Genomic DNA, 21,338 nt, shown 5'->3' with positions numbered 1-21,338 from the left:
TGTCATTGTGTGTTATATGGCAAAAGTCCTGCCCCGAGGCTTCAACTTTAGACATTTTGATAAAACCTCACTCTATATGAATACCCTAAATTATATCTTTACAATCCCATCATGCTTTACTTAAACACAAAAATTACAACATGGAGGTTAAGTAAAATGAGAATTACAGAGACCTGACATTCTCTGCAGGTCTTTTGGGTTTGTGGCCTTACACATGAAGACTGTAAACAACAAGGGATCTTTATTTAGATCTGGAACTCCAGAGGATGAATGTCTCTGACACTTGTCTTGTAACTGTCAACTTTTACAATGTGAACTTCCCAAAGAAATTTTATTTCCAGATGAAAGTGAAGCAAAATAGTATCATCAGCTCATCTTGGGGATTCATGTTAATTGGCGAGAATTATTAAAAGTAGGTGTGGTAAGTGCTTTTATACGATTTGTGCACTATCAGTACTTGCATTAAAGTTCTCAACCGTTTTTTCTTAAGATTTAGAATGCTTTAAGGACGATTTGATTCTGGGAAAGCTAGGGGGAGGCTAACAGCAGCTGAGGCTCTTGTTCTGGCTTTTGTGGTTAAAATTCCACCAACTTGTGATGATTTATATGATTTATAGATGATTTGTATGATAATAGCACAAATCTACCTTAAGGCATTTAGTTGTGCTAATAAAATAATAAAATAAAATGAAGCAAAATATCAGAATACATAAAATTCTAGGCTCCAGGCAAGTATTTTAGGGAAGTAAATCCCATGCTGGCATGATGGGAACATTCATCTGGCACATTCCAAAGACTCAGGGAGCACCCACTGGCTGCCAAGTGCCATTTGCAGATCTAAGACGACAGGAGGAAGTCACTCTTCATCCCATGGCCTTCGAAAGATCACATTAGGTATATCCCCATATAACGGCAGCTCGTATAACCAAACAGGAACTTCCAAGCTTCCAAGCAAGGTGATACTGCTTGCATCTCATTGCTGTCGGAAGCTCAGCAAGGGCCCTGCTTGACTATGGTGGCAGGCCAATGCGACTATCTGTAAGAGCAATGGCTCTGAGGCAAGAGACACTCTCAGGAGGTGACATGTTACTGTGCGAGCAAGAGGACCCGAGTTGCCCTGCCCAGCACTTGTATCAAACATTGGGCACAGCCATGTTGCTGCGCTGAGAGGTGGAGGCAGGAAGATGTGTAAGACATGTTAGCCAATCAGTCTAGCTGAACTAGTTAACTCTCCATTCAATGAGAGTCGTCATCTCAAATTCCACAGAGAACGATCTAGAGAACCACAGAATGTTTATCTCTGGCCTCCGCATGCACACTTCATGTACAATGTTTACATTAGGATTCATAAAAGTAGCAAAATGACAGTTATGAAGTAATAACAAAAATTATTTTGAAAGGGTTGTACCATTAGGAAGGTTGAGAACCACTGTCCTAAGTCCATGAAATAATCAGGCCATTTGATCAGTGGAGGGTTTTGACCTACCGTAGGCCAGGTCTGCTACCACTGGAAAAGTGTCTTTTTTATTGAGCAAAGACAAAGGATGGCTGGACAGATAGACAAAGTAACTTCAGAATGGCCAGACGCACAAAATGGCTTCAGGATGGACAGTCAAACAAAGTAGCGTCAGGTTGGCCAGCCAGACAGACAAATCGAATAGTTTGTTTTAGAACTAAGCGACCATGAGAAATAGAGTAAATGTCAAAGTGAAAAACAGAGATAACCAAATTGAAAAGAAGCTGACCGTCGCATGGGTGAAGAAATCTTCAGACCAATGTGGAAAGGAAAGGGAGAATGAATAAGTGTGCATCCTTCCGTCCCCTCAGCTCCCAGCATTAAAATAATCAAAACCACCTCGATACGGTGTTACAACATCACCAAGCAACTGCTAACCTGCCAGTCAAATATCCATGCAATCTTTATGTGCATCACACCCAGCCTGTCTTCCATAGCAAAACAAGATGGTTGCCATCTACAGAGGAAAACCAGTGCCAACATCTAATGAGCTGACATGTCCTTGTTTAAAAGTACTGATCCTGGTTTTGTTATAGAAACTGACTTCAGTGAAATTTTATCACCAAGTGTCCTCAATTAGTAAAATTTGGCATATTTTTGGGAGAAAGTAAATCAAATAGACAACTTATTTCAACTGAACTCAATAAATACTTTCTCATGAATCACAGTCATAGTTATTAGCTTCATAGAGCATGTATGTATGTATGTATGTATGTACGCATTCATGCATGAGATTGGGTCTCATCTAGCACCACACTGGTCTTAATTTGTTTCTGACACTGGCCTTGAAATCATGATCTTTTTCACTCTACCGCTGAAGTCCTAGCATGACAGGCTGGGTATCTGTCCCACATCTGTCTTTCAGTCTAATGACTTTTGCAAAGATATTTCTGAACTTTGAAAAATGAATTTTTCTACAAATGCCTGGTGTGGTGGTTTGAATATGCTTGGCTCCTGGGAAGTGACACTATTAGGAAGTAAGGACTTATTGGACTGGGTGGGGCTTTAATAGTGGAAGTGTCTCACTGAGGGGAGTGGACTTTAAGGTCCAATGCTTAGGCTCCACCCAGTATAGAATCGTCAGTCTCCTTCTGGCTCCATGTAGATCAAGATGTAGAACTCTCAGCTCCTTCTCCAGCACCATGTCTGCCAGCTTGTTTCCATGCTTCCTGCCATGATGATAATGGACTAACCCTCTGAAATTGTAAGCAGTCTCAAATATTTCCCTTTATAAGAGTTTTCTTGGTCATGGTGTATCTTCAGAGCAAAGGGGAACTAAACTATGACACATGGAATCTCTCATTCTTCCTCGGTAATTTGGTCATAAGTGTACAGACATAAATCACTTCTTCCCCTGTAAGCCTTGTTTTGAGAGGTTAAGTGCTGCCACTAAAACTGTCTTCTCTTCCATATGTTCACCCCAGCCTGCAACTTCTGACAAAAAAAAAAAAATCAATAATGTCACCACTCAGATTAAGATCAAAGTAACCTACTGTTGGACTGTGGAGAAAGATAAACAGTTGAAGAAAGAGTGGCATCTGCTGAGGATCTGGTGAAACAGAATGGAAACCCTCCCTCCTTTATGTTATCTTGGGCTATCTCAAGGAAGACTGTTCTAGTTTCACGATGAATTTACTCATGAAGCCATTTCAAGAGAGGAACCTAGTATTTGACTTTACAAGACTGGATTCTGACATCAGGTGCTTTTGTTTAGATGTTGTCACCATTATAGTATAAATATGTGACTTAAATTGATTATAAACACATAATTTCTGGATAGAACTTAATATTCAGAATTCAAATGTTCTAAAAAGAAAAAGAAAAGAAAGGAAGGAAGGAAAGAAGTAAAGAAGGAAGGGGCAGACAGGCAGAAAAAAAATTGACCATAGATCTACAGTAAGTTTTATGAGTCATTAAAATGACTATAAAGGGCCAGGCCATAAGAATTTTAGGATGGCTGGGTACACAAGCTATACTCTGTTGCTGTTGTAGTGGGTACAAGATGTAAGTGGGGGTGAGGTGGTGAGGACTTGTTTCTTGCTTGTGCTCCTAAAAGGCACAGGGTGGAGCTGGCCATTTTAACATTTTAGCATCATACAGTATTCATCCATCTTCTTCCTCTTTCCTCCACTTCTTTCTTTGCAGAACAGTGATGACACATATCTTGCATTCAAATTCTTATTATTTTCTATTACTGAGATAGCAATATATTTCCTTTCAATTAAGTCTAAAATTGCACGCTTATGATTAGTCAGGGAAAAAAAAAGAATAGTTAAACTCATTATATAAAATTTCATGTTCATTCCCATGACATGAGAAGATCAGAAAGAAAGGAAATATATGTAAATTACACACACACTAAAGATAGTCAACAAGCAGGTGTAGATGGATTCACACCATCCTGTATCTCACACTTTCCCTAGCTCAGCAACGTGTACCTGGACACCAGTGTGTTGAGAACAACACGATGAAAGGGGCTAACAATGTGTCGATCTCATCTCTGACAAAACTCTCCTCCTGTGAATTCAGTTTTGCTCTTAAAATAACTACCATGTGCTAGCACTTGCAGGTGGGCATGCATGGCTGAAGGACTTGGAGCCTCATTAAGAGAGTCAACTTTGCCAGCAATAAAGATGCAAAAAGTGGTCTTCACAGCCGCGGCCAGATTCTGCCATCTGGTAGTTTGCTTATGAAGCAGAAAGATTTTGTAAAAGAATGGTTTCAAGGGATCAAATACAGAATGGTTAAATAATACTCTAGTTCAGTCAGATGGTCGGGCCTGGTTGCCCACAGAGACCCCCCTGGCACAAGCAGATAGAGGGCCTGGATGGGCTTCAAGGGTTTTCTTGTATCTGTGCCTCATTCCTATGTCTAGGCAGCATGCCTGGATGCCAGATTTTAATTCTTGTCCAAATTGTATATTTAGACTTTGTGTTTTTTTAGTAATTTGGCTGGATGGACTGAGTCCCTTGATTTTAACTTTGTATATGTACTCAATTTTGCAAGTCATACTTAACCATTTAATTGGATCTCACCCCTGGCCTGCTTTAGAAAATAACTACCAGGATTTCTGGAGTATATTACAGCTGAGTCACTAGCCTTGCTGATCATCATACACAGGCACACTAAAGAAAACATTGCTGTGTCTGATATCCAGCACGGTGAAGAAGAACAGGAACTTGCAACTCTCACAGGTCTGAAACTGAAACACTACTGTCCACTTCATAGGCAGGCAAGCCAGGCACAGTGAGGGACTGAGATCAGGTATGCAATAATGACTATTGTTTATAAAATCAAACATCAGAATTTCCTGTGGTGAAATAAAAGTTATTAGCTGTGTTTAACATGTTCTATTGGTACAATTCAAGCTGGGTTCTGGATCACCTTGGTTCTTGAGACATGAACTACTAAAGAAAGCTCATCACGACTCTGATTGGGTCATGTTCAGCAAATTCTGGCCTGACAAAGAGGACCAACACTTTCCCCCACAAGGAAAACTGGCCTCTAGGTTCACAGTGTCCCTTGCATATAATGCTCTTTTCATCTGTATGAGCACTGTACTTTGTCTCATATATGCCCAGGAATGCAAATCCCCACACCATGTCTAATAGGCCAGATGTGTGCAGACTGAGGGGTCAAAACTGTCCAAGCAGTTGATCTTCCACACACAATGATCTTCCACACACAAATACCTAACCTGCTTTGAGGGGAGGCCAGCTGATTTTACTAAATCCATTTATTCATCCCACACATGTGGCCCAAAGAATCTTCCCAGGGACTTGGGAACATATGTGATGAGTTTCCATTTGTAGGACTTTAGTCAAATGTAAGTCATTCTTCAATGTTAATGGCACCAGTGACTGCATGTATATGTGGTTAGGATGGCCTTGGAAGGCACATGTAGAAAATGGTGGTTCTGTGAGCACACTGGGTCCATGAGGAGTGAAACAAATGCCTAATCCTCTTCACATATGCTCACACTAAGGTACTCTTAAGGAAGCAAGAAATACATTTCAACTAGGGTTCAGGTGGGGAAGTCATCCTGTCTATGACAGAAGCTAACTTACTTTCAATAATAAATCTGGTAAAATACATTGATGGGCTTTCTGTCTTTTAAAACTGGCACTACTGAAAGCTGTCCTTTGCACTCAGAACATAATAAAGCCTTCTCATAGAAATCTGCTTTTTGTTCATCGAAAGCTCAGTAATTAGCATATAATGTAATCAGGGTCGGTCCTCAGAGATAATTATCCAAAAAGTACAGGCTAATAATATGAGCTAATAAAGCGAGTTTGGCACAAAAGATAACAAGGAAAACTTACTAGAACATGATCATCTTGCTTAGAGAGAAATGCCTAGTTTCCTGTGATTGTCACTCGTAGAAAGTGAGCATTTCTAAATTGTCCCATTTTCACAAACGATCAGGAAACACAAATTTTATGTGTTTCCTTCCTTCCATGTTTCTCAGTTCTTCAAAGTCAGTAAAACACAGCCATGAGCTCAGGGAATAAATAGATGCTTTACTTGGTAAAGAATAGAGCTTTCTGATGTGTCCCTCAAACCATCGGAGTTTGTTGGTACTAGCAGTTTTCTAAGAACAATCTCACTGTGCTCAGTCACAAATGGGACCTCTATAACCACACACACACACACACACACACACACACACACACACACACACACACACACACACCCCCCCCTAGGAAACACTGAAGAGGAGAGGAGGGATGATGGTTAGGAGCCAGAAGTTCTGAGTCTTCTGGACATGACAGGACACAGCAGCTTTGGTCAAGATCAACCCAGTCAACGTGCAAGTATAGAACTGGAAAGGAATCCTCCACCCATAATCAAGGAGTGATGGACACTGGTGGGGTCTTGGGGTGGGATGCATCATTTTGTTTTCAAGGATGTGGACCCTGATAGGGTGACCATCTCCAGTGGGTGGTCTTATGTCCAAATATATGTAGGCAGGGAAAATTGGAACTTGTTGGGACATTTAAAGCAAACAAATATACAAACAAACAAATCTATGAAGGCCTAAAGTTGGTAGAGTGTACGGAGGAAGAGGGGTAGATCTGGGAGGAGATGGGAGAAGATGGAAGAACAAACACAACCAAAATATGTAGAAAGAAATTTAGAAAGGTTAATAAAATTATCACATTAAAATAAACAAATAAAAAATGGTCCATCTAACTTATGCCAACAAAGCAAACAAAACCCAGCTAGCTCCCAAGTTGTCTCTAAAATCTAGGAACTCACATACAGTCTTCTGTCATGGAAAGTGAAGACTCAGACATTTGCTAATCCCTGATGCTTATGTAAGACAGAAGAACAGAGCAATAGGTGAGAGTGTATGGTAGACCAGGAATACAGAGAGCAGGGAGAGCCTGGGGCCCAGTCATTATGAAACTACTGTGAAATCCTCAGCTTTTACCAGGCCCCCTGCCCTGCCCTGCCCTGCCCTGGGTCAGTTCAGTCTACGCTGCTCACTGAGGTTACCCCTACGATCTTGTGTTCTGATGACCATAATCATTTACTGATCTCCTCTATCGCCATCGGCATGTCTTCTTGAAGACTAAGATCCCCTGCCAGCACTGTGGCCATGAGTGAGAGCTTCAGCCTTTTAAAATTGAGAGCAGAGGACATTGTAGATTTCTGTATTCCAAGGCAGGGACGGGGCAGCCCAGAGATGAATGCCTCTGCAGGGTGCAGGGCAGGGCAATCTATTGGTGGCCTGAGTGAACAAGAGGATGGTATAAGACAGCTAAATATTTTGTCTTCTAGTCCACAAATGGACATTTCATCCTGCTTTGCTCCTTTCCAGCAGTGAATGTCTGCTCTGCCTGACAAACCTGGGCGTCTAATGAGGAAGGTCATAGTAGCAAACCGCCCAGTTCATGTTTAACACCCGTCGTAACCGTAGCTTATATACTACATGGATACACACATGGCCTAGCTTTAATGGAAGAATTATCACAAAAGAGTCTAGGCCTTAAAGAGCCGCAAGCTTCTGTTTCCTACCCAGGGGTTCATAGGGGAAGGTCCCAGGGAAAGTGAGAAATGCCCTGTACTGTACATTCTCCCTGATTTTATTAGAGAGGTTGATACAGAAGAACTAGACACAGAGATCATTGAAAATGATACAGGATTTGCAGCCAGCGCTGCTGGCCAAAGGGGGACTGAAGGACTTGTACTAATGAGGGTAATTAAATATGCCTTGATAACCAGCAAAGCCAGGCTGGTGATAGCAGTGAGCCAGGGAAAAAGGAGACTCACCCCAGAAAAAGGACCAGACAGTCTGCTAAAAGGGTCAATCCACCAGTCAATAGCCCTAGGCAGAACGAGATAGCAGGCCGGTCAAAATTCAAATAAGGTCCACTCTGGCCTTGACCACAAGGTCCTCAAAGGGGCAGAGTATCTACAAGCTCCCATCAATGTCTACTCTTTTCCAGATAAGGATAAAAGGCACAGGACTCAGCTGCCTCACACCTCCCCCCCCCTCCCTTACACTTCCCTTATTTGTTAAAGAAATCAGGAACCCTGGCACAGAAATTCAACAGATAGAGATGCTAATCTAGGGAGATAAGACCTGCCCTTGTGAAGGGGTTACTTTGCTTAGATTTCTTCCCAATCTTCTAGCTGCCAGGAAGAAGGCTGCTTTGTTTTGGCTGGAGCAGCTATAACCTGGGTAATCCAGCTGTAGGCTAAATGTGAGCCACACCTACTCTGTAGAGGACAGTTGTAGTCTCTCTCTTTAGCTCAAAGGATCTCTCCGACACAAAAGGTGAACAGGTATAAACTGGTCATTTCTTGCTGAAGTAACAGAACAGCAGAAGGAGTCTTTGACACTACCTGTCTGTGACATCAAACATAACACATATATACCCAAGTATCACAAGCCGTGCCCACTTACAGAGGAACTGTAAGACCCCAAAAATCGAGGGTGCCCCAGCACCCCACGCCCCGGAAGGCGACACCCAAATCACTCGCAAGAAACTGTCTCGATGCAATAACATGAGGGTTTCTTTATTCCAGAATTCTGGGTTCCACAGCATGTACCACACAGGGCTAGGGGATTGTGGACCACGAGTGCCGAATTGTGACAGCTTTTATGAGTTTACAACAAAGCCCTCCAATCACAAACCAATCATTTCTTAGCATGCCCTCGAAATTCGAGCCAATTGCTACAGCTTTTATAAGATTACAACAAAGCCCAAGAATCACAAACCAATCATTTCTTAGCATGGAGAGCCCTCGAAATGCGAGCCAATTGATTTGTACCACTTCATAGTTTTTAGGCCAATCAGTTTAAATTATTGGAGCCCACGATCGGTGGACCAATTAGTTTTCTATTTTCTTGAATATCTATAGCTGCATGAACTCCTGTATAGGGGTAATGGCCTAAGCAGTTTACAGAAGCAAGATAAGCTTAGCCCATTTCCGGTTACCTAGTGGGGCCTGGATCACCTATTCAAGGCCTTTCAGCTAGGTCTAAACAAAGGGTGGGCTCTGGAATGTGACCTTTTACCTAGTTTCTAACAAGGCGAGATAGCATTTTAAACTTCTGACTTCGGTCATTAGAGTTAGGCTGTATTATTTTCTATCCTTTCAGAACAGTCCCCAATCATACCTCTAGCAGCAAACATGCTCCTTAAAATGCTACTTACTATGTTAAAAAACAGTTAACACTTGTCCAGATGTATCAAGGCCCCAGCTCCAGACTCCTAGTCCATTCCAAGCTTTGAAGAAAAGAATTCTTAACAAGAACCATGGTAGAGTTGTAGAAAAGAGAGAATGCTACAGTTCAACAAAGCCGGGCTTCTCAGTCACTGAGGAGCATGGCTTTTAGATGTAAAGAAAGAACATCTGGCTACAAAAGGAAGCCTTTGAATTAAATACAAGGCAAATAAAAAAACAATACATGACCATAAATTATTCCTCTTTTTCTTAAGGACAGAGACAATGATGACAAGAATCCATCAAGAATATTTTGAAAGAGGGCTATGGAGATGGCTTAGGGGTGAAGGGGCTTGCCAATGAACCCGATGGCCTGGATTTGATCCCAGAGTCCCATGTGGAGGAGAGAACGGATTCCTGCTTGTTGTCTTACGACCTTCATGTGACAGGTAGGCCGTGGCCTGTTCATGACTTCCTCCTAATAAACACATGCTAACACTTGTTTGGATTTTATCATATAGCAAGACATTAGAAGATAACACTAATTTAAGTGGCATGGTAATGTTATGATGACAAACAATAAGCAGTCGAATAAGCATAAGTAGGGGGCATCAAACCTCAGAACTACGCATACATAATCATCTACTACAAACCAAGCAAGATTGCTTCTCATTTAAGCTAACGGAAGATGAATACAGAACATCCTAATCCACATCTTATATCCCATAGAAAACCAAGCATAGATGGGTCATAAGTGTGATTGGCAAAATGTTTCGTAGGGCTCAGGAGTATGACAGGTCACATGCGAAAGGTCTATAAAGTCATACAAGCTGTTTGTGGGTGTAGGGTTCATTATCATGGCAGATATGGTCTCTAAATGGAATATAAAAGCTTAATCACAACAGGAGTAATGACAGACTGGTTAATATTAAAGTAAAACATCTGCTCATCATAGACATCATTAGGAGAATCTGGAGAGCAGGCTATGAGATGAGATCTTCAGTGTACTTATCTGACCAAAAGCTCGTGTCTATCACATGTTCTGTCAGCTCAATAAGGAGAAGACAACATTGTAGAAAGAAGAAAGGCAAGTTGAATCAAAGCTTTATAAATGAAGATACAACTGGTTGGTAAGCCAGCAGGGATAACCCAACTAAATCATAACAAGACCCATCTTACCAGAGGGCTGAGGCTTAAGACTATAGAAGTCAAGGAACTAAAGGCATGGAGGATGTTGGGAACTAGCATTCATACTGTGGGGAGTGAGATGTAAACAACACAGTCATGCACAGCCACTTCAGGAAAAGGAATGAGTGTGCTCAAGTCACGCATGTACACAGAAGACACACGCCTAACACATGCCTAAGAATGTTCACTGGTGGTTTACTAGGAATACTCAAATGGAGGCTAGGTATGGTGGTACAGACCTTTAACAGCAGCACTCAGAACTGTGAACTTGAGGCCAGCCTGGTCTACATAGAGAATTTCAGGTTAGCTCAAGCTACATGTGAGACCCCATGTCAAACAAACAAACAAACAAACAAACAAGCAAACAAACAAACACACAAACCTGGAAACATTTATAATTTTCCAGTGAAGCAGAATGGATAAATAATGCTCAGATGTCTCCTAACACTGAACTCTATTTATCAATGGTAAAATGAACCACCTTTACACTATATGGGTGGGTCTTACAGGGCAGACAGTATCTAATGGTGCTTTGTTTTTACAAGGTAAAATTAGGTATTGTTAATTTATCATAACAGTAATTTATAAAAATCTGCTGGAATTTTTTTTTGTGGCCATCATTTGGCTTGGTAGAGGCAGAAGGGGTTTCTAGGATGCTGGAGGGATCAATATGGGGGGTAGGTACACTCTTAAATCTATAGGGAGCCTCCTCTTCTCCACAGGATCCTCAAAAGTTTGAGACCAGTATTCACATTCTAACATCAAGAACAAGTCAGCTATGTGAACAGGTCAGAGCCATAGAAGCTGTATGCTGAGAACAAAGGGGAGCCTGTCTCCACGAGAGCAGGAAGAGGCAAGCCTCTGTGACAGGCCACCCAGAGCCACCGTTATCTCCCACTCCCAAGTAAGAGGATGATAAATGCAATGAAACCGCCATGAAATGAAAGCATCAGCACAAATCACCGACCTTAGAGGGAGACATCAGGGGCCATGAGAGGATTTGCAGGCTTAGAGCGCTTGCCCCTACCACCAAGGCCTTCCTATAGGCTCTACTTAGAATACAGAAGGGTTCACTGAACAGAGCATGCAGCACTGCAGAACTGGGAGCAAAGAGGGAATACAGGTTTAACAGCTGCTAAAAACTGGTGTGAAAGCAGAGATAAGATGCCTATTAAAAAGCAAGGCAAACACAGCAACTCTAGAGATCAAGAAAAGTTCTCAGGATAGTGAGGTAACAGATAGAAAAACAAGACATTCACAGACATGAGTTTGTGCCAGCCAGGAAACTCCAGAGTTCTCGAAAGGAGGACACTAAAGATTTGTGGTGAAATTTTCAAGGTTTTACAGAATGCCTTATGAACCCCAAAGGCACATATGAGCATCATGCTAAACGTCTTATTTAGGTTTTGTTTGGATTTGTCAGCCATCGTTTTACTCCCCAGCCCACAGAGAATGACACTTCTCCTTGGGGGTGACTGCTTGCCTAATCGACTCCGGCAGTGATGAGACCTTGCTCAATGGGGAACTGGATCTTAGCGTGTTAGATTCACACAGGCCAGGGCCTTTCTGCTGTGTCTTCTTCACTCCTCCTCAGCAGCAGGCAGATCTCACTATTGCATCTGAAACACCAACCTAAACAGATGAAGCCAACAAAAGAAGAGATCTTTCCTAAAGGAACTACAAGAGATACTGAAGCAACTTCTCGAAGGAATTCGTATAAATGGGGGGACAGATTCAGACAGCTGAATGAGTCCCTGGTTTATATGCTACCATGCTGGGGATATTGAATCCTGCCCCTGAACCTCCAGTTTTATGAAACAACTATCAATTATTATTAATTATTATTTTTCTACTGAAGCGTTGTGAGGTGGTTTTAGGTAGACACTTCCAAAGGGATGAACAGGGGCTGGAGACATGGCTCAGTTAAGAACACTTGCTATGCAAGAATGAGCGAGCACCAAGTTCAAATCTCTGGCACTCAACATAAAAAGCCAGGCATAGAACTTCAGCACTGGGGGCCAGGTAACTCCAGGAAGCTCACTGGCTAGCTGGCCTTTCTGAAACAGGGCTTTGGTCCAATGTGAGACCCTGTGTCAAAGCAGTACAGCAGAGAACAACAGAGGAACATATTTCCTTGACACCCTCCTCAATGGCCTCTTTCATGTGTGCACCCACACACATGTACCATATGCACCCAAGCACCCCAAACACACACACACACACACACACACTGATAAGCCTTGAGATGAAAAGTGCAACAATGAAAGCCAGATGTGATCAGTAAGTGAAAAGGTAGATTAATTAAGAATTAAGTCTCACGTGAATTTTAAAACCTAAATACATTTATACAAGTGAGAAACCCTGGGGTATATTTACAGAGCCTCTTTAATTAGTAGTATTCAAAACAACTTTACACACTTGAGTCAAGTTTTTAAGACATTTTAAACATGCCTCTCTCCTAAATGAGAGTTCAGCCTTGGTAAATCAATATTGCAACCTGCAGGTATGGGCTCACAGCAATTCTCAAATGTGAATGAGAAAGGTCAATGAAAATGTATTGATGATAAATCTGTTGTGACTTCTTGAGAACAGTTCCTCACATTCCTCATCATTTCAAGATGAACTATACATATAGATGGCTGAATGTGGGCTGTGACACCAGGCAGACCCAGATTCAAATCCTGTGACCTTGGTAGAAAACTACCTGGAATCTAAGTGGAGCTCATTTTGCAGTTATCAAAAGTGGGGTGTTCTCATAGGAACGGAAAGTTTCAAAGATTTTAGAGAGATATTTGATATATGTGGCCAATGCCAGGCATGCAGTATGAAACTCTTAAATTGTTCTTAGGTCGTCTAGGAGGTTGAGTCTGAGGATAACCACCAATGATTTCCATGTATTGCTATTCTTACTCTCGGTACATACAGCTTTCTATGTAGATGGCACACAGAAGCAAATATTATTTAATAACAAGAAGAGAATTCTGTCACCTATTGAGCAACTATTGTAAGCTAGGCACAAAGACATATACCATAGAGAAATAGACTAGATGTGGCCTCTAACTGTGAGTTAAGACTCTTAGAGACAAATACTTGCTAGCTCTACACTGTTTTATGTTGCCAGAGATTTAAATCATGCCTGGAATATTAAATTTACCTGAGAAGTATCTGCAAAATAAGCAGACTTAGTGCTTTTTATACCACCCTTGTATATCTAAAGCCTAACATAAAAATTAATCATACTTATATTTTAATTATCCAGCGGGGGGTGGGGGGGAAGGCCAAAGTAAACAATACAAATTTAAGTGAAATAGGTTCAATGCTTCCAGAATCAATGATGTTAATATAAAATAAATACAACTATAACTGGTATTTTGGGAACAATAAAAAAAATGTGTAACTTTATGGGAAGAATATACCAACTTCTTATATATGATATATAATATATAATAAACATGATAGATAATATGATATAAATGGCAGAAAATGTGATGGTTTTCATAACACATATGCTTAAAGATTTAAAACACCACTCACCTGGTCTTCTTCTCCTCCACCTTCCTCATCATATTTCAATATATTATCTCTGACGTCATCTTCCGGGTCAATTAACAGCTGCTTGGCTTGGCGCTCTTTATCCCGGCGTTTCATCCACACCACAAACATGAGAACAAGGACTGGATGGGGAGGAGGAGAAAAGCTCAATGCTCTTCATTCTGAAAGCCAGACTTCCAGAGCCTCAAATTTCTGTATTCTCGATTTAAGCAAATGAAAGGACCATGATACACGATTCCCTTGGGTACTGAGTGTGGGCCTTAGCGATCCCTAGCTAGAGCACAGAGTGAAGAAGACCTGGGCTCTACTCTCCAAAGTGCCACAGAGATGCTGAGCAAACCCCTTTGTCCTGTGAAGCATGATCTACAGGAGTGACTATATGGCTTCTGTCTTCATCTTGGCTTGTTAGAGGATCGATACCCTGACAGAATGCTTCATAAACTCCAAAGACAGGAAACAGTGCTGAGCTAAACTGTGGCACCAGTCAGTCAGCACTATACTCCCAAATTCCAGAGAAAGGCACTTCCCCTGGGAAGCAAGTGTTCGCTCAGATGGTCAGGGAAGGGAATGAGAGCTGAGTGTGTAATTGGATCCCTGGTTGCTTTTTGACTCCCAGAGGCTGGTGTTTGTCTGTCTGTCATGCTGTTCTGCATTTTCTTCCCTACCTCACTGCGACCATGAAGGCATGGGGGTTAGTTTGTGCACTGAAATAATATTAGGCTTTCATCTTTCCCACCCAGTGCCAGGTCTGCCGCCATAAATTCTCCCAAGTTGACGTTAAAATCAGTGCCAATTCATTTTCCTTCACAATGCCTGTGTCACTTTGTCATGGCTGAATCTATCATCCCTAAGTCTGTCTTGATGAGGCTGGCATGTAGGGCACATTCTGGTTGAAAGTGAACTGCATGCTTGAGCCCATATCTAGGAATAAATTCTGCCTAAAATCTGAGGGTATCAGTTTATATGCTGAAACAAAAAGATTTAATGACTCCTATTTGAGCACATTTTTATTATTGGTCATAAAAGTAAATATCTTCCTTTAAAAGCCAGATACATGATCTCATTTGCCATTGTTCAGGGCTAAATCTAGCAAGTGGATTATTAGTATAGCGTGCAGGTTTCAAATTATAGTCAAAGCAGTCTCCACACAGGAAGTAAAAAATGCTCAGGCTTCTATAGTAATTGCTTGGAATAAAGGGACAGAATTCTAAATTACCAGAACACTTGTAAATGGAGAAAACATAAAAGAAATGGCCAACATTTTCAAGAAAGTGATTGGTGCATAGCGTGATCACACAATAAACTGGTCCTGCTGCTATTCCACAATAAAACACTCGGCCTGGGCAATTCATTCTTTTTAACCTGCATGCTTAGAAGTGGTTCCTAAAGTACTTTCTGGTGGTTAATTCTTTGCATTCCACTGAACCAAAGACTGCAAAGTATCTTAAAAAGAAGAAATTCCTTAATCTGCACTTGTGCTAAAGACAGACAATTTATTGAGCTGTATAATCATTCCCATTATCAAATGTGCTCTGTGCGGAGTACAATCTCTCACTATTTTGTGCAGTCTCTCAGAAACAAATACCCTGATCCTTGCATGACTGGAGCACGTTGCTAACTGCACTTTATATGCAGGGAAGCAGAGGAAAGCAATACTCTTATTTTCCTAAATCATCAGCTATGTGCCATAAATTCATGCTCAAGTCAGAAGGTGAGAGCTCAGACTTGGGACTGCTCAACACTTTTCTGTGGAGTGGGCTCCGTGTGAGCCCAGCAATCAGCACAGACAATGGTTGGGAAGGCACGGGAACACAACTGAGGGCTTGCAGCCAATGTGCCCGGACGGTCACTATTGTTCTTATGCTAAAGCGACCCTGGCTGCCCAGGTATGATTGACAGGATGCTGCTCAGCCATTCGAAGGACTTGCTCAGTTAATTTGCGAGGGCTCCTCAATGACCATCCTAGAAGTAGAAAGAACCACACCCTCTGGGACAAAGTACTCACTCAGCAGGATGATGATACAGAGAAGGATAGCAATGATGGCGCCCGTGCCAAGCCCCGCGCCCACGATCCGGTCTACGTCCGTGCAGTCTCCATTGGAGTCACATTGGCAAACTTTCACACGCAGGATGGAAATGTTGGACTTGGGGGGATTCCCTGAATCTGTGATAATGATGGGAACTTCATAGATACCAGCTTCCAAAAATTTTATCTTTAAATTGAGCTGAGCAAAATCACCTACACAGCAAAGGGAGAAAAAGGGAAAAAGTCTGACAGTCAACACTTAAGAAGATTTAGGAAAAAAAGATACTCTACTATTTGCCAGAATGTATTTCATAACTGTAACCCATTAAACAAATCACAATTGTGCTGTACAGTGAAAAGCTGTTTTAGATTTCAAGTATTCTTAATATCTCACTTACACCTTATATAGTATTTATAATACTATATAGTACTTATAATATATAAATTATATAATAATATATAATATAAATATTGATATACAAATATATAATATAGAAATATATAATATATGGCATAATATATAAGTATATAACATAAATTTATAATAAATTATAAAATAATATATAAATATAATACATAATATAATATATAGTACATAAATTATATAGCATTCATAATATGTTTCATGAGATTATAAAGTATATACAATTAATTTCTCAAAACAGGGCTCAGAACTACTGCACTACACATGCATTCAAATAATTAATCTGCTCTTACCATTAAGCCGCGTGATGGTCCAGTTTCTTTTAATAGTCACTGGAGATAACGGAAGATCAAATGCAAACGGCCCTGCATTTGGGTCTATGTCATAATCAAGTGCTGTGATGTTAATTGAATTGGGTTCTGGAGTTTCACAAGTCTCGGCCTCTTGAGGTAACACCTGAGGGGCGTTGTCATTGATATCAAGTAAATAGATTTGCAGTGTTCCTGTTCCACTCATAGGAGGGATTCCTAAAAGGAGACAAAAGCCATAGCTGAGGGCAACAGTTTCTTAGCTGATCCACGAACGTGGTGATATTGTTTGAAGCCTCCTGTCCCTATCACTTTATCTCTCGGGAAATGCTCACTGTCACAGCAGCTGAGTGGATGGTTTTCAGAGCAAGCTCTCAGCTTCCTTCTCTCCTGAGGAGGTACTGAGCTGCCGGGGCCATCCTGTGGGAGCTGAGCATGATCTCCGCATGTCTCCTCTGCCCTAGCTGCCCATCACTCTATGCTCACCAATAGCCCGCTCCCCTAGCAACTGTGGAGAATATCAAAGAAGCACAGGGGCTCATGAGAATATGAACCTAGCCTCTGAATGGAGCAACAGGACATGTGAATGTATGGAGGAGAGTTCAAATCCAGCAGTAACCATTACAACTATTTACAAGCAAGAAATAGAAGACCATAGGCATCTTGGAAACACATACCCTGGAGGGAAAAACACGTTTCATTGATGAGCCAACTACATATACAAGAAAGGATGGGAAGGCTCTTTGTACATGAATTCACACAATTCCGATAAAGAAGATTTAAACAGGTGAGGGGCCCCAGTCTCTGCAAACTGCTATGGCCACGGGCTGTTTTGCACACTGTAGAATATAAAAAACTGTACACAAACATTCCGCCTGACCTTAAACCTGTACCCATCAACCCTGAAAATGTTATCTCTCCCAGCTCATGTGACCCTTTAGTCTGGCCATATTATAATATATACACACACCTAAGAAGTTTAAGTATGTGCATTTACATACATATCATTTGTATTTATATGCATTTTATAAACAGTTATATATGCTGAATCCCAGATAGTGTAGTGGCATAGCTGGAGGTGATGAAATCAGGCAGGTCCACAGTCCTGACGAGCAGGTGGGAGAAATTCAGGAAAGGCAATGGACCAGAGGGCAGGAGCAGTGGCAGGAAGAGTTCTGCCCCGCCTCTCCCTCAAGATCCACTCTTCTTGTTTCTCTCCAGATCAACACTATGATGCTTGACAGCTTGAGGAGTCTTTATATCTACTATCGCTTTAAGATTGCTTGACTAACTCGGAATAACATTACAAAGCAGGCATCAGTGAAGCCATTTATCAACAAGGAAACTGGGGCACAGAGACTAAGAGCTCGCTGGTCCCAAGAAGTTCCCTCTTCAGCATTGAAATTAGTCAAGTCCATCCAGGGAGCTTTACTGCCCCAAAGGGCTCACTTCTTGCATCTCAAATATTCCTTCAATTAGAAGCAATCCATCTTGGTAAGAGAAAAGCCCGGTTGTACCTAAACCAACACGCACCCATGTCACTTTATGACTCTTTGAGTTTACACAATGGAACTTTAAGTTCCAGCAAAGGGAGGAAAGAGGAGTTTGCATACAGCCAGGAACTCTCTTTACTACCCCTGCAGCAGAAGCAGATCCTGTAGATGTCCAACACTAAGAGGCTGCATAGAGGTCTTATATTACAAAGGACACAAAATACTGCACTCCTCTGGGGCCGAGCACATTTTTTCATAGTTGTTCATGCAAGTGGGTCTCAGTCACCACAATGTTTTTAAAACTGCACATCTTGACCACCCATTTGAAGCTTGTATTGTTTCAACAAGAAAATACACGCATAGCCTAATGCTATGTAACATTTAAAAATATGGTTCTGATTCCATTTTGAAACTATTCACAATGACAGAAATATTTCTGTGAATATTAGCTTGTGCCAAGTACTGCTTTAAAAGCTTTATTTGGACAATTCTAACTCAAGGTAGTGGAAATTGGCTATTAATACCATTATACGTTTGTTTCACAAAAATAACACAAAGTAAATAGAGTTGAAACTGTATTATGAACCCCACAGAAAGAACTGGACTGCTAGGTGGTGGTGCATGCCTTCTATCCTGGCACTTGGGAGGCAGAGGCAGGTGGACGGGTCTCTTGAGTTTGAGGCCAGCCCGTTCTACAGAAGAGCAGGAGGCTTGGACGTATGTGAGAGCTAGCAAATCTCTCATTTTGTATTTCTGTATGTTCTTCTTATTTTAGATATTTAAGAGAAGATACTTAGGTATTTCAACCAACTCTAACCCAGCAGAGTCACATTGGAAAAGAAAAAGTATCAAAATATATGTTTCCAAACCAACGCTTTCACAAAGTTCTTATAGTCACGTCTGCATATGGACAAAAATAAGTTTTCTAGCACATTACGGGAATTCGTCAGAGAAAAAGCACAGAGAAAGAAACACATTAAGAGTATATTAAAAAAAAAAAAAACCCAACACATTCTGGGAACCCTGCAGATAGGCTTCACCTATAGCTCACAGGGCATCTGTGTCTGTATGTCAGGACAGGGGAACAAGAAGGCCCATGACCTCAATGCCACCCCACTAAAGAAGCCATACGTACACATAGAACATGTTTTGGAGATGGCAGAGAAGCACTTTATAGAAAGCTGGTAGGAAACATGAAGAAAAATTTGGGACTTCAAGACGAAACAAAATTTCAGAGCTTTTAGAGAGTAGAGGTCTGCTTTCTATGTAATTTAGCACTGCAGAAAGTCTTAATTCCTACATCAGTACAAAAGGCACTGCTCCCTTTAACACACAGGACAATACAGCAAATCTATCTGATTACATACCATTGTCAGAAGCAAGGAAGGTAGCATTATAGATGTTGTTTTTTACATTTGGCGATTCTCTATCCAAAACAGCAATAGTAGTGATCTGCCCATTCACAGGATCTATTTTCAGCCAGTTGGCAGGATCAGACAGTTTTGTGTATCTGCAAAATGAAAGTGCAGAGGCTCAAATATTTTTTTCATAAGAAACTTAACAAATAAAGCCTATGTAAGTTTTACAGGTTTAGTTACAAAGAGGCAACACCCTCACTGATTTACATGCCTTTTTAGGTGATGGCCAGACGTGGAAATTTAAGGTAGAACTGTATGTCCATGGCAGTGATTTTAGGAGGTATGCAAAGGCCCTGATGAATCAAAAGCACAGGGAAGTCTGCAGAGCTTTCAGGCTAAGACACAATATAGGGTCTCACTGTGGTGAGCTGAGGGAGATTTGGCTGATCCCAGTTCAGACTCTTGCCTACTTCAATTCATAACGTGGGTACTGACAATACGGCTCAAGTATAGTCTCTAAATCAGAACCCTGTCATACAGAAACTTAAGGAATCAGGAACACAAACCACTCCTAATGCTTCACCACCTTATGGGAGAGACAGCCTCACCAGGGAGATGCCATAAAATCCCATTCCTACCGGGATCCCCCACGCAGGCCAAGCCTCAGACTTGTGCTCTTCAAAGAGTCCCACAGGCTTTCATCTGTAATAGCAGGTTCACTTCTTTGAACTCCTTTTAAAAATGTGAGCTGAAGTGGTAAAACTCAGATAAATAACACATAGATTGGACATGCTATGGTATATTTTGAGAGGTGAAGTTCTACAGGATTTTTAATGCTCCTATTAATTAGCCATTTAACTATCCTGATTCCCATGTATGGAGAACTGGGGACTCAGAGTAGTCATCTGTTCGCAGCCATTCTGAAAACACTTAAGCCAAATTATGAATTGATTTTTAAAATGATCTTCAGCTACGACAGAGAACAGTTGGATGGAGTCGGCCCTGCCAGTCACTCAGGATAGATTAGGTTTCTCTGAGGCTGGACGTCCATCCATACACATCTTATAGGTTTGTTTCACAGGTATGTGGTGAACATACTTTCATTGGCCTGCTTTGGTCTAGAATGTGTTCTCATCTTGGTCTGGATGTGTGGAGAAGAAATAGCTTGTAAATTCCTGAAGCTTCCCTGTTAATTTACCGTGTTGCTTTTTTTAATGTGTTTGATTCAAAATTATAGGCTAAATAATTGATATTTTTAATGAAAAAGACAGTTTTTCCTTCTACTCACATATGAATAAATGCAGTCTTATATATTTTAACCTAGTAAAATCATGGATGTCCTAAGAAGGAAATATACCAGAGAATTTAAAATAATTTCAGAATACATGCATGTTGAAGGACTAAAGAAGTCTAATTTTGTAAAACAGTATTCTTTTTAACCTCAGAAAATACAAGATATTTTCTGTAAGACATGGGAATGCTAGAGTTCAATCCTGAGTTTTCTTTAGGAATACAGCTCCAGTTAGGTTACTCATGCTCCAGTGGGTGGCCATGCTATACCCGTGCACATACAGACAGAGCAAACTGGTCCCAGTGGCTATAAAACAGAGTACACGAAGGCCAGAAGAACATGCAGTAGGGGAAACTGGGAGAAGTGGAAGGGAGGGACTGGGGTGAATCTGAATCTATGCATGAAATTCCTAGAGTAAATAAACATTGTATTAATTATCCTAGAGTGAATTATATTCAAAAATAAGAAGCAATAAACTAACTGTATCTTCTAATAATTACTTTTG

At 41.1% G+C, this 21,338-nt stretch overlaps 1 protein-coding gene across 1 annotated transcript in view; it reads right to left on the bottom strand.

Moving 5' to 3' along the window:
• The window catches only part of Cdh2 (cadherin 2), a 220,878-nt gene that overhangs the window by 16,809 nt on the left and 182,731 nt on the right, over positions 1 to 21,338 (bottom strand). The window contains exons 11-14 of the mRNA XM_052155816.1: positions 19,552 to 19,694; positions 16,677 to 16,910; positions 15,939 to 16,172; positions 13,916 to 14,055 (exon numbers count right to left, since the gene is read on the bottom strand). Coding sequence (XP_052011776.1) covers positions 13,916 to 14,055; positions 15,939 to 16,172; positions 16,677 to 16,910; positions 19,552 to 19,694 — 751 coding nt within the window. The remainder of the gene's footprint in view (positions 1 to 13,915; positions 14,056 to 15,938; positions 16,173 to 16,676; positions 16,911 to 19,551; positions 19,695 to 21,338) is intronic.

The sequence above is a fragment of the Apodemus sylvaticus genome, chromosome 13 (genome assembly GCF_947179515.1).
Source record: "Apodemus sylvaticus chromosome 13, mApoSyl1.1, whole genome shotgun sequence".
NCBI lineage: Eukaryota > Metazoa > Chordata > Mammalia > Rodentia > Muridae > Apodemus > Apodemus sylvaticus.
Note: the sequence above shows the minus strand (reverse complement) of the source record. Positions and strands in the feature narration are given on the sequence as shown.